The sequence below is a fragment of the Capricornis sumatraensis genome, chromosome 1 (assembly GCF_032405125.1).
Source record: "Capricornis sumatraensis isolate serow.1 chromosome 1, serow.2, whole genome shotgun sequence".
NCBI classification, from domain to species: Eukaryota; Metazoa; Chordata; class Mammalia; order Artiodactyla; family Bovidae; genus Capricornis; species Capricornis sumatraensis.
Window position 1 is genome coordinate 217,017,634 of NC_091069.1, and position 13,149 is coordinate 217,030,782.

Here is a 13,149-nt window from a genome sequence, read left to right on the forward strand (position 1 = left end):
CAGTTGTGTCCAACTCTTTGCAACCCCATGGACTGCAGCATGCCAGGCTTCCCTGTCCATTACCAGCTCCCGAAGCTTACTCAAACTCATGTCCATCGAGTCAGTGATGCCATCCAACCATCTCATCCTCTTTTGTCCCCTTCTACTCCCACCTTCAGTCTTTCCCAGCATCAGGGTCTTTTCAGATGAGTCAGTTCTTCACATCAGGTGGCAGTTTCGGCTTCAACATCAGTCCTTTCAATGAATATTCAGGACTAATTTCCTTTAGGATGAACTGGTTGGATCGCCATGCAGTTCAGGGGACCCTCAAGAGTCTTCTCCAACACCACAGTTCAAAAGCATCAGTTCTTTGGTGCTCAGCTTTCTTTATAGTCCAACTCTCACATCCATACCTGACTATTGGAAAAAACATAGCTTTGACTAGACGGACCTTTGTCAATAAAGGAATATCTCTACTTTTAAATATGCTGTCTAGGTTTGTCATAGCTTTTCTTCCAAGGAGCAAGTGTCTTTTAATTTCATGGCTGCAGTCACCATCTGCAGTGATTTTGGAGCCCCAAAAAATAGTCTGTCACTGTTTCCATTTTTTTCCCCATCTATTTTCCATGAAGTGATGGGACCAGCTGCCATAATCTTTGTGTTTTGAATGTTGAGTTTTAAGGCAACTTTTTCACTCTCCTCTTTCACTTTCATCAGCGGCTCTTTAGTTCTTTGCTTTCTGCCATAAGGGTGGTGTCATCGGCATATCTGAGGTTATTGATATTTCTCCCAGCAATCTTGACTCCAGCTTGTGCTTCATCCAGCCCAGCATTTCACATGATGTACTTTGCCTATAAGTTAAATAAGCAGGGTGACAATATACAGCCTTGATGTACTCCTTTCCTGGTTTGGAACCAGTCTGTTGTTCCATGTCCAGTTCTAACTGTTGCTTCTTGACCTGCATACAGATTTCTCAGGAGGCAGGTCAGGTGGTCTGGTATTCCCATCTCTAAGAATTTTCCAGTTTATTGTGATCCACACAGTCAAAGGCTTTGGCATAGTCAATAAAGCAGAAGTAGATGTTTTTCTGGAACTCGTGCTTTTTCAGTGATCCAATAGATGTTGGCAATTTGATCTGTCATTCCTCTGCCTTTTCTAAATCCAGCTTGAACATCTGGAATTTCATGGTTCATGTATTGTTGAAGCTTGGTTTGGAGAGTTTTGCGCATTACTTTGCTAGCATGTGAGATGAGTGCAATTGTGCGGTAGTTTGAGCATTCTTTGGCATTGCCTTTCTTTGGGATTTCCAGTCCTGTGGCCCCTGCTGAGCTTTCCAGATTTGCTGGCATATTGAGTGCAGCACTTTCACAGCATCATTTTTAAGGGTTTGAAGTAGCTCAACTGGAATTCCATCACATCCACTAGCTTTGTTTGTAGTAATGTTTCCTACGGCCCACTTGACTTCACACTCTAGGATTTCTGGCTCTAGGTGAGTAATCACACCATCGTGATTATCTGGGTTGTGAAGCTCTTTTTTGTACAGTTCTGTGTATTCTTGCCACCTCTTCTTAATGTCTTCAGCTTCTGTTAGATCCATACTGTTTCTGTCCTTTATTGAGCCCATCTTTGCATGAAATATTCCCTTGGTATCTCTAATTTTATTGAAGAGATCTCTAGTCTTTCTTATCTCTCCTTGCTATTCTTTGGAATTCTGCATTCAAATGGGTATATTTTCCTATTTTCCTTTGCCTTTTGCTTCTCTTCTTTTCTCAGCTATTTGTAAAGCTTCCTCAGACAATCACTTTGCCTTTTTGCATTTCTTTTTCTTGGGGATGGTTTTGCTCACCACCTCCTACACAATGTTGCAAACCTCCATCCATAGTTCTTCAGGCACTCTATCAGATCTAATCCCTTGAATCAATTTGTCACTTCCACTGTATAAAGGATTTGATTTAGGTGATACCTGAATGGTTTAGTGGTTTTCTCTTCTTTCTTCAATTTAAGTCTGAATTTTTCAATAAGAACTTCTTCATCTTCGGCTGCAAAAGATAAAATCAATGTGATTTCAGTACTGACCATCTGGTGATGTCCATGTGTAGAGTCTTCTCTTGTGTTGTTGGAAGAGGGTGTTTGTCATGACCAGTGCATTCTTTTGGCAAAACTCTGTTAGCCTTTCCCCTGCTTCATTTTCGTACTCCAAGGCCCAGCTTGCCTGTTACTCCACGTATCTCTTGACTTCCTACTTTTGCATTCCAATCCCCTATGATGAAAAGGACATCTTTTTCTGGTGTTAGTTCTAGAAGGTCTTGTAGGTAGGTCTTCATAGAACCATTCAGCTTCTTCAGCATTAGTGGTTGGGGCTTTACATTCTATATCTCAGTCCACAAGCAAACACTAAGATTGTGTAACTTTCTTAGACAGGCTTGTGACTAAGCCACTGCTCTCTGTGACAGTAATTCATTGCAAAATTGAGTAACAATGATTCATAAAATCTGCATTCCCACTCCTATCTAGCACTGACTTATATATGCCTACAAGTTAATTATAAATGAGACTACAAACTTTTTTTTTTTTTTTAGAAAATGCATTCATATGGGTAGAAATTTACATTTAGAAGAAATTCAGCTGCATTTATGAGTGGTTGAAACTAAAGCTAGTAGTTACTGCATTCAGTTGGCTTAGATCATTGAGAATAATTCTCATTCGATTTACGGTTGCTACTCTGAAGTAGAATAGTTTATTGCACTCAGCTTAGAAATTATGATTTAAACCCATAACAAAGATATTTTGAAATGCAAACCTTCAAGTAGGACCTTTGTCAGAAAAGTGTGGGTTAAGCCCCAAATCCATCACTGCTGCTCAAAAAAAATTTATAAACTGGTGGCTGCATAAGGAATTCATATTAGCTTGGAAGAGTCCCACAGTCTCATATAGTTGGATAGCATCTTTAGTGTACTCTTGCCACTCAGACCTGTTAAAATACTGTACTTAATGTGCTGTGAAACACTGAAGTGCAGTTGATGTATGTAGACAGAAGGCCCAACCAATGACAATTTGGCACCTAAAACTTATGAGAGGCTTCTGAACACTGTGTTGAGCCTCTGAGCTGATTTGATTAAGGCTAAATTTTAGGGTTAGATATAATTAAGGAGATAAAGTTATAAAACTTGAATTTAGAAATAGTCCAGCCCAGTTGTTTACAGCCTATTGGCTGTAAACTTTAGCAGCATGTAGGAATTATTCTAAGGAGTCCATTAATACTCATGAGCCCTAAATCTTGTTGAGAAATTAAGTATATCCTACACATAAAATGTAGATATGGTTGTCATGTTAATATGAATTTGCTCTAAAAGATCACTGGATTCATAGGAGCTTTTGGTCATTTTCATCTTATTAATTAGGTACTTAAGCACAATTAGGACTTCCCTAGTGGCTCAGACAGTAAAGCGTCTCCCTACAATGCCTACAATACCTGGGTCAGGAAGATCTCTTGGAGAAAGAAATGGCAACCCACTCCAGTACTCTTGATTGGAAGATCCCATGGATGGAGGAACCTACAATCCATGGGGTCGCAGAGTCGGACACAACTGAGCAACTTCACTTTAAGTACAATTAAGCCCTTAAAATTCTAACATCATCAAAGTGGGTGGCTATCTGTTCTGGTTTGGAGAATTTAGCAGTATTCTAACATACAAATCTCCCACATATATGTAAGATTGGCTTCCCTGGTGGCTCAGAGGTTAAAGCATCTGCCTGCCGTGCAGGAGAGCCGGGTTCGATCCCTAGGTCGGGAAGATCCCCTGGAGAAGGAAATGGCAACCCACTCCAGTACTCTTGCCTGGGAAATCCCATGGATGGAGGAGCCTGATGGGCTATAGTCCATGGGGTCGCAAAGAGTTGGACACGACTGAGCGACTTCACTTCAAAGCCTTAAAAGAGCTGCCATCTGAGAGTTCTAGTCAGGCATTAGTCACCCAAAATATATGCTGAAGAGTAAGTAGAGCAATAAAAGACCAGCTAATAATGGTGATGAAACTCTTCAATAGCATCTTCTTTCTGCCTATGATGATGATAGCTTGTAAGGTAAGCAAGCTAAGGAAAAGTAGTCTTATTTCTTTATTTTGCCTGCAATAAGAGTACCTAAGTCAATAAACTAAATGAGTCTTTTTAAAACCTGTCACTATCATTGCTAAGGAAAATGCTTCTGGCTTTTAATACTGAAGTATAGTTGATTTACAATGTTGTGTTTTCTGCTGTACAGCAAAGTGGCTTATATACATTTAGACATTCTTTTTAAACTATTCTTTTCCATTATGGTTTATCCCAGGAGATTGGAAAGTTTCCTGTACCATACAGTAGGACCTTGTTGATATATGTACATCCTATATATGCTAGTTTGCATCTACTAACCCCAAACTCTCCGTCCATCCCTCTTCCTTCTCCCCTCCTCTTTGGCAACGACACATCTATTTTCTGTCTATGAGTCATATGGCACCAATGAGTTTTTCATTTGTACCATATTTTAGATTCAACATTAAATGATATCATATGGTATTTTTGACTTACTTAATATGATAAATGCTGGTGCATCGATATTGCTGCAAATGGGTATTTCATTCTCTTTTATGGCTGAGTAGTAGTCCATTGTGCATGTATACACACACACCACATCACCTTTATCCATTCATCTGTCAGTGGACATTTAGGTTGTTTCCATGCTCTGGCTATTGTGAATAGTGCTGCTATGAACATAGGGGTGCCATGTTTCTTTCTGAATTGGTTTTGTCTGGATATGTGCCCAGGAGTGGGATTGCTGGATCATATGCTAATTCTAATTTTGGTTTTCTGAGGAACCTCCGTACTGCTTCTGGCTTTTAATTTGTATATAAATATTATTGGTTTGTATAGCATAAAAACTGGATTGTAAAGTCTCAAAGAATGTTCTTATCATTTGTAGTCAGGAAGAAAACCTACAAAGATGAGAAAACTGACTACACAAAACCACTTACCTTCCTTAATTAATGGAAACCCCTCTGATTTAAAATGACCATACGGGACTGTTTGGGCATTATGTTTAAAAGCCATTTTCAGACCTAGTATCATAAAAATTTTTTTCTCAAAGATCAATATTTCAGGCCCTAATGATTATTTTTGTATCTAAACCGTTTACTGAAGGTGGTTTATAGCAAAAAGGTGGATTGGGCTTTAGAATTTATAAATACAAAGGGCCCAGTATTTATTAACCTTACACATGTAAACTTTCTCGTCCACAGAATTGTATGACACTGGAATATTAGTTTGCAGACTCTTCCTAAAAATCTTAACCCCAGTTCCAGCTTTCTAAAATGGTATAAATTACAGTGGTGCCAGGAAGGAGATAGATTGGCTGAATCCCTTTCAGTGTTTTAAATCCATGGAACGATTACAAAATTTGGTCTGCCTCCACAGGTCTTTGATTAGTTAAAACATACAATACTATACATGAATTTAAAAATCACATTGGAGAGAAGGTACATCAAAGAGGCTTATGTTTACCAGTCAGGTCACTTTAGGTTAGCTGAAAGCAGCTAAGGCATTGAGGGGGTTCCCTGGTGGCTCAGTGGTAAAGACTCCACCTGCCAGTGCAGGAGACCCACTCAGGTGTTTGATCCTTGAGTATGGAAGATTCCCCTGGAGATGGAAATGGAAACGTGCTCCAGTATTCTTGTCTAGAGAATTCCATGGACAGAGGAACCAGGTGGGCAGTTAATGAGGCTGTAAGAGTGGGACACAACTGAGCGGCCAAACAGCAGCAGCAAGGTGCTTGAGAGCGGATGAAATTTTTACACTTCCTTTTTATATTTCCTTCAACACATGCTGAAGGGGACAACCTGGTAATATATATATATTTTCTTACTATTGCTGTTTGCTAATATAAGACTTATCCCTTTCCTTCAAGCACTTATCTGCAAAATATTTACTATTCTCTTGTGATTTAAGTCAATTGCCAGATAATGCACTTTTTTGCTGATTTCTCAGAGCACAAGTGTTTAGGCAGCAATCTCTGGTTAGGTCTGTTCACTCAGTCATTCAATCACACATTCATTCACGCAACTGACCAGCATTTACAGATCGTGATGCGGCTGTCTTAAAGAGAACCAAAACAACAAAGTTTTTTAAAGAATTACCAGAACTTTTATTTTTGCTTTAGTTTTATTAAAAAAATAAATATGTCATAAAGCTTTTTTTTCTTTTAGGGAGAAAAAAAGGAACAAGTTTCATAAAACCAAATAAGCAACAGTAAGATGTCTTAACTTGAAAAAGATTGGGAATTACTGGTTTACAAGTTACAACTGAATAAAAGGACAACTATACCAGCCTCAGCTGGCTATTTCATGCCAATGGCAGCAAACAAAAAGATCAACAAGGGCAAAATAAATAACTGTGTGGAAGCCCTGGTAAGTGCTTAAACAGGCCAAGTCACTGAGACATCAGGATAGATAGATCTTGCTTTGAATAACACAGAAGTTCCTGAAGAGTTGTGTATAAATGAAATAACTGCAAACATTCTAGGAGAGCTTGGAATCTGACAGAATTCCATAGTGAATTCTTTTGTGAACAACCACTTCCACTTTTGTATATCCAGGTCTGTTTGCTTTGCTTAAGGCAAAGTACACCGAGCAGCTACCTCTCAGCTCAGGCAGAGGCCTGGTCTCCTAACACTGCTCCTGCTGGGTCAGTGGCACAATTTCCAAGTCTGTGTTTCGGTGAAGTAGTGTAAGATACAGAGTTGACCAGGGAACCCAGCTACACCTGGCAAAGCAGGCAGAGGGGTGGGGGTCCACTTTTAATATTTCCATGTCAACAAATACTTTTTTGAGATCTCCTTTGTGCAAAGTACAGTAATAAACTCTAACCAATTCAGTTACAGATGTATTAATTCTTTCTCTAAAACCTTCAGTCAGGGCCTACGTCTGGAACCCTAAAAGTAATACTTTTAATTCTTAAGACTGGCTTTAACCAAATCAGGTGCCCAACTCCTTCAAACTGGGGTGGACGATAACGAGAGACTGAGTTTTCTAAGGCTGAAGTTTAACAGAAGAACCATATTTTATATAACTAGTTAATGAAAAATTTTGCTGGTGACAAATTTTTCAAATGGTTCTTTTTTTTTTCCTCTTATTTTCTCTAAACAGAACTGAGTTCTCAGGCAAACTCTGCAGAACAGTTAAAGTCATTGATTTAACTCTGTGGTAGGGTGACATATTTCAGTCCTACTGATAGAAACAGAAATTTCTTTCCACCCACCAGAATGCCATAAACTCATCCTACACCACAGCAGCAGTGCTTTGGACAGAGTAAATATGGTAGTACTAGTTCCAGTCAGTTTTAATCTTTGTAAATAAACTGGATCCTCACATTTGCTCACAGCCTCCATTTGGCCAAACTTCTACCAGGCTTAAGCCACATTTAGTTAGGCTGTTCCGTTTCTTTATTAAAAATGCTTCTAATAACATTGCTGCCTATAATGTACAGGTGTGAATGAAAAGAGTATGCAATCCGTAGTCTTTTCCACACTGAGTACACTAACAACAATTAGTAAATAATTAAAGAATAAGTGGTCATTTTAAAACATGTGTTTTTCTTAAAAAAAATTTTTTTTTCACTTTCTAGCACTTAAAAAAATGGTCTTAAAACTGCCCTATTTCCAGTGCTGTTCCCTACTCTGCCCACCCATCCAAAACCTGCTACAAACGCTGGATTGAGTTTATACAAATAATTTAGCAGTACCAAGATTTTTCAGATGGAAACAGTGTTACTGACTTCTTCATATTGGATAACAAAATAAGGGTAACTCTGGTCATCATTAAAAATGACAAAAATCTGAGGCTCAAAGAAATTATCGACACAAGAGTCATACAGGTCACTGGTGACGCTGCCGGGGTTGACGGGAGGGGGCCTTCTCATGCCGTGACTGCCCATCGTGTATCTGCCAGTTAGCACTTTAGCCAGAAACATGAAATGGACTCCTTTGGAGGACTTCTTAGAAAAGTTATGAGAGTAGCTTGCCTTCTTTGCAAAGTAACTGCCCTGTCCAAACATTGTAGCATGCTTTCCACAGACTCGCGGATCAAAGTTGTGCTTGCAGATCCCATCTACCACATCCTGGGATGTTCCATGAAATAAATGTCTCTCGTTTATTATTCTGTCACGGCCAAACATTTTCCGGTTCATATATTCCTTTTTCCTAATGCAAAAAGTGGACAGGGAATTCAGAAGAAGGAAGGTATAGATCAGTTTAATAGGCATGATATTCTCTTTATGGTTTCAACGGGGAGGAAATGTTAACATTGGCTTCAAGGGCAAAAATATCAAAGAGCATACTGCAAGTTTAAACTTCTCTTTTGCACAGCAGACAAAAGCCCTTTCCCTCTTTGCTCCACCAAACATTTGTTCACTTGTTCTTTTCAAATCTAGCTCTCACAGCTTACCTTCTCAGGGTGACTTCCTTACCTAATTCCACCAACCTAAAGTCTCTCAATTCTGAGGTTCCTCAAATCTACATGCAAGCTCCCCCCTACCGAATTACATTAATTTGTGGCTGACCTGAAATACAGCACCATCAAGTGATCAGTAACAAGGCCTCTGGTGCTAGCCTGCCTGGGTTCAAATTCCAGCACCATATCTTATTAGCTGTATGACCTGTGGCAAGTTATCAAACTTTTCTGTGACTTACTTTTCTTTCTGTAAAATGCAGACTGTAATAATCCTACTTGGAAGGTCTGTTATGAGAATTATGAATTAATATAAGAAAAAATATGACATTAGTTCTATACAAATCTTTACTATTATGTTCTGCATTTATCATTAACTACATCAAGAAAACCTCTTTTGAACTTTTCATACTGCTGACTCACCTTTTATATTTTTCCCAAAGAAACTGATTTTGGACTCTCAATATTTGCAAAATTCTATATTTAAACTCAGGCACAGTCTTATGAAAAAGATTATAGATAATTCGGTAACTTTTGTCCTCTGCAGAAACAGGCACTTGGATGAAGTCCTGAGAAGGATGCATATAAACCCAAGTTTCAGGGTAAAAGTTTGCTGAGGTGACCCCATCTGGGCAGATGATCTGCGATGAGGAGGTTGCTTCAAGAGGTGGCGGAGCCTGTGTGGGAACACCACCAAGTGTCCTGGAAGGGAGAGGGAGGAATGTCCATGTAAAACCTCAGCATAAGTCCAACTCACATTACACTGCTCTAACATTATCATCTGAATAACTTAAATGCATATTTAAAAAACAACTGGCTGATACTCCAATATAAAATAGTTTTAAAAATTATAGAAAATGCTATCAATTAAAGGAAAGAAAAAAAATCTTAGAATGAACACTGTACAGATAATCTATTATTAGCTCCCCCCAGCTTCCTTATGGAGAAAACTCTGGAATGTACTCCTGCAAGGCAAGCAAGCAAGCAAGCACCAATTTATAAATATCTTTTCTTTCTGAGTCCTGGATTCCTCTTTTGCCTATATAGTTACACTCCATTTCAAGGTAACAATTTGTATGTGTTCCTCAAACTTTGTTGTACTAAGCAGAAAACATATCACTACTAAAGGCTACTTAGATGGGGAAGCATAGTGAATGGAGACAGTAAGGCAGGTGGATAAGAGGGAGCTTACAGGGAGATAACAGAAAATATTAAAAAAAAAAGCTTATACTTTTAGTTTTTGTATAAAAACAGATCATGGAGTAGGCATCAAAAGAAAGCTAACATTTGGCATTTGCTTGTTTTAAATATCACATTTAACAACAAAACCATCAATAGAATTCAAATGTTATAGCTTTAGATGTGCTTAAGATAGAGCTAACTACCTTAAGCCCTAGACACTAGAATATCCTTGAATTTTAAATTCAGGTCTGTTACTCTAAAGGATGAGTTTAGACAAGCAGTTACTTATTCCTGCCTGATTAAATGATTTAAATCCTATTTCTTGGCCATTTTCAAAATAGAGCAAAAGGAAACAAGCAGAGATAAAGGGAATCCTAACCCTGACGCTCAGATTCAGGGCACAGAAGGTCTGCCAGTTATCTTCTGGAGCATTTTCACAAAGACCTGACAGATTCCTCCAGAGCCTTCCTTGTCTGGTACATTTTTCTGAAAAGAGGCCCCACTGCTTTAATCAAATTCTGACAGGTACGTAACTCCTTAAAAAGCTGTCACTATTCTAGAGGAATGGCAGGACACAGACTGTAATCTCCTTATTTTTAGCTGTTCCCTCTATTCCTGCTCTGTGAAGAGTCTAACTTCTAACCCACCAGGTTTCCCAGTATTGCTAGGGGTTGATGTTACCAACAGAAGTTTCTGGGTTGAAGGAGGAAGGTAAGATTCTCCCAACCACTCTGCCCAAAATAGGTTATAGGTGGTCACAGCTGTACTGAAAACCTGGCACTGACACCAGAAGAGACGGTTCCTCTCCCTTCTGCCATTCCTGCCAGGAAATCAGTGCACAAAACGGAAGCTTCACATTCAGCTCATAGGTATTCCAATGACACACTGCAAGCTTCCCACAGACCTAGCCTTCTCTAAGGAGCCAGAGTCAGTCAAAGGCTACGGAGCATATACTCAAGGACCTCTGAAGAATGAATTCTCCTAATCTAAGGTCACCGTTTATCACTCTCCTTCCCTCCCCTGGCCATTCTGAATGACATTTCCTAACTTTAGAGATGAAGTAAAAATTAATTTTATCCTTTTGGGGAGGGGTCCCCAACCTCCCAGAGCTAATGCCTGATGATCTGAGGTGAAGCTGCTATAATAATCATAAAAATAAGGTGTACAATAAATGTAACATGCTTGAATCACCCAGAAACCTTCCTCTGACCCCTAGTCTGTGGAAAAACTGTCTTCCATGGAACCCATCCCTGGTGCCAGGAAGGCTGAGGATCGCTGCTTTCTGGGTCTCAGGTCTTATCAAGACCATGAGGTGACTGCACAGGACAGATGTCCTGTCAACTGAAATGGACTTCCAAACTTTGAACACTGGTATTTGTGTGTTTAGCTCAAATATTCTAAGCATATTCAAGAATAAGATTTTTACTCAGTTCAGTCGCTCAGTCATGTCTGACTCTCTGCAACACCATGAATCACAGCACACCAGGCCTCCCTGTCCTTCACTGACTCCCGGAGTTCACTCAAACTCATGCCCATCGAGTCGGTGATGACATCCAGACACCTCATCCTCTGTCATCCCTTCTCCTCCTGCCCTCAATCCCTCCCAGCATCAGGGTCTTTTCCAATGAGTCAACTCTTCGCATGAGGTGGCCAAAGTATTGGAGTTTCAGCTTCACATCAGTCCTTCCAATGAACACCCAGGACTGATCTCCTTTAGGATGGAGTGGTTGGATCTCCTTGCAGTCCACGGGACTCTCAAGAGTCTTCTCCAACGCCACAGTTCAAAAGCATCAATTCTTCGGCGCTCAGCTTTCTTCACAGTCCAACTCTCACATCCATACATGACCACTGGAAAAACCATAGCCTTGACTAGACAGACCTTTGTTGGCAAAATAGTATTTCTGCTTTTACTAGCCCTATTAAAAACCAGCAAGCACATGGAAAAAAATTTAACTATGAGAAACACTAGCTAAACTTGATTGTGGTAATATTTCTGCAATATATATAAAGTCATTACGCTGTGCACTTTCAACTTATACAGTGTTTTATGTCAATAATGTTAATACAACTGGAAGGGGGAAAAGGCAGGGAAACCCTTTAAAAAGAGCCAACTTTGCAGGAAACTCATGAGTTAAGCTTGTACCCCGCCCCCCCCCCCCCAACCTCCCTACTCGAGCATTCCCAATTCTTAGGTATCTCTGATCCCCTGATAGTTACAGCCTTTTTGACACCTATGATTTTCCTGGACCCTCTGCACTTACTAACACTTCAAAACAAAACTTTCTTCCTGACTAAGATCAGGGTCTCTCCAGAAATCCATTTCTGAAATCTGTTTTTGGAATTGGTCTTCCTCTTTCTCCCCTCTAGGCCAGCCCTGGACTCTAGGGCAGACAGGAACTCAATGGCTGCATGCACCATCACACCCTGGTGAACCTGCTGCTACTCTATTCTTTTCTCGCTGAAATGTCTGCATAATCTCTTTGATTTGCTAAGCTCTTACTTTTTACCTGATGATTACTGTTCCAGATAAGAAGACTAAAATAGGAAATTTTGAAAAAGAAAAGAGTGACTTTCTTTGTTCTCTTGTAAGCCAACATTATAAATAGGAAGGCCGTATTTGTGGCATTAACTCTACTACTGCTCATACTATTTTTACAGTTCATACTTCTACAAAACAAGTCTAAGATTAAAAAAAGGTGAAGGGAAGGGTATTCCGTAATTGCTAGTCTTAGGATCGAAACAAATCAATTTTCACTCTTCCGTAAAACTCTCCCAACAATGCAGCATTCAATGAGTGTTCTTCCTCCCACTCAGAAGCTGCATCGTGCTTGATTGGCCCAGCATGCCAAGCTGCGGGTCTCACTGATGAGCTCTACTGTCTCACCAGGAGGACAGTATCTTGCTAGCTACTGGACGCTGACACTGTCTCCAGCTGTGCTAGTGCAATTACAGAATGGCATTTTTCTTAGTTTCTAATAAAAAACCAAACCACAGGGTAAAATTTTCACACCTAGACTAAAAAGAAAGCACATATTTACCTCAAGTTTAGAAACACATATTTCTAAAATCTGCCTTACTGACAAACTGCTTTTAGGCACTGAGCATTTCAAGGATTTTTGTTTATATTTTGTTTTTAATGTTCCCTTTGCAATCTAAGAATTAGAATCATTAAGACTACCATAATGATATGCGGAAAACACACTTTGGACTTGAAATAAACTACCAGCAAGAATGTAAGATGCCAACCACTATTACCCTAGATCTCCCCAGTTCACAAAACCAAGTAAACCCAGTTGTATTTTAAAAATCAAGCTCTAAATATGATCTATCTGACTAGAGTAGATAATGATTTCCCTAGAGACACTACCTTTCAGCGATGGCCTTGCTAATGGCAATGTGCCCCAGCTTTTGCCATCTATGGAGATATGCCAGTAGGCTCTCTAGAGAAAAGCAAAATGGCACTGGGGAAACTGGAAGGAGAGCTCACCTTTAATTCAGAACGATGAGTTCAGTC

At 39.6% G+C, this 13,149-nt stretch overlaps 1 protein-coding gene and 1 long non-coding RNA gene across 3 annotated transcripts in view; one reads left to right on the forward strand and one right to left on the reverse strand.

Moving 5' to 3' along the window:
• Window positions 1–6,860, forward strand: part of LOC138085622 (uncharacterized) — a 31,663-nt gene extending 24,803 nt beyond the window's left edge. For both annotated transcript variants that reach the window (XR_011145377.1, XR_011145378.1), the window contains one exon: window positions 6,216–6,860. This is a non-coding gene — a long non-coding RNA (uncharacterized lncRNA). The remainder of the gene's footprint in view (window positions 1–6,215) is intronic.
• TIPARP (TCDD inducible poly(ADP-ribose) polymerase) overlaps window positions 6,167–13,149 on the reverse strand; it is a 29,390-nt gene continuing 22,407 nt past the window's right edge. Inside the window, exons 5-6 of the mRNA XM_068980084.1 lie at window positions 8,877–9,155; window positions 6,167–8,206 (exon numbers count right to left, since the gene is read on the reverse strand). Of these exons, the coding sequence (XP_068836185.1) occupies window positions 7,759–8,206; window positions 8,877–9,155 (727 nt within the window). The 3' untranslated portion in view covers window positions 6,167–7,758. The remainder of the gene's footprint in view (window positions 8,207–8,876; window positions 9,156–13,149) is intronic.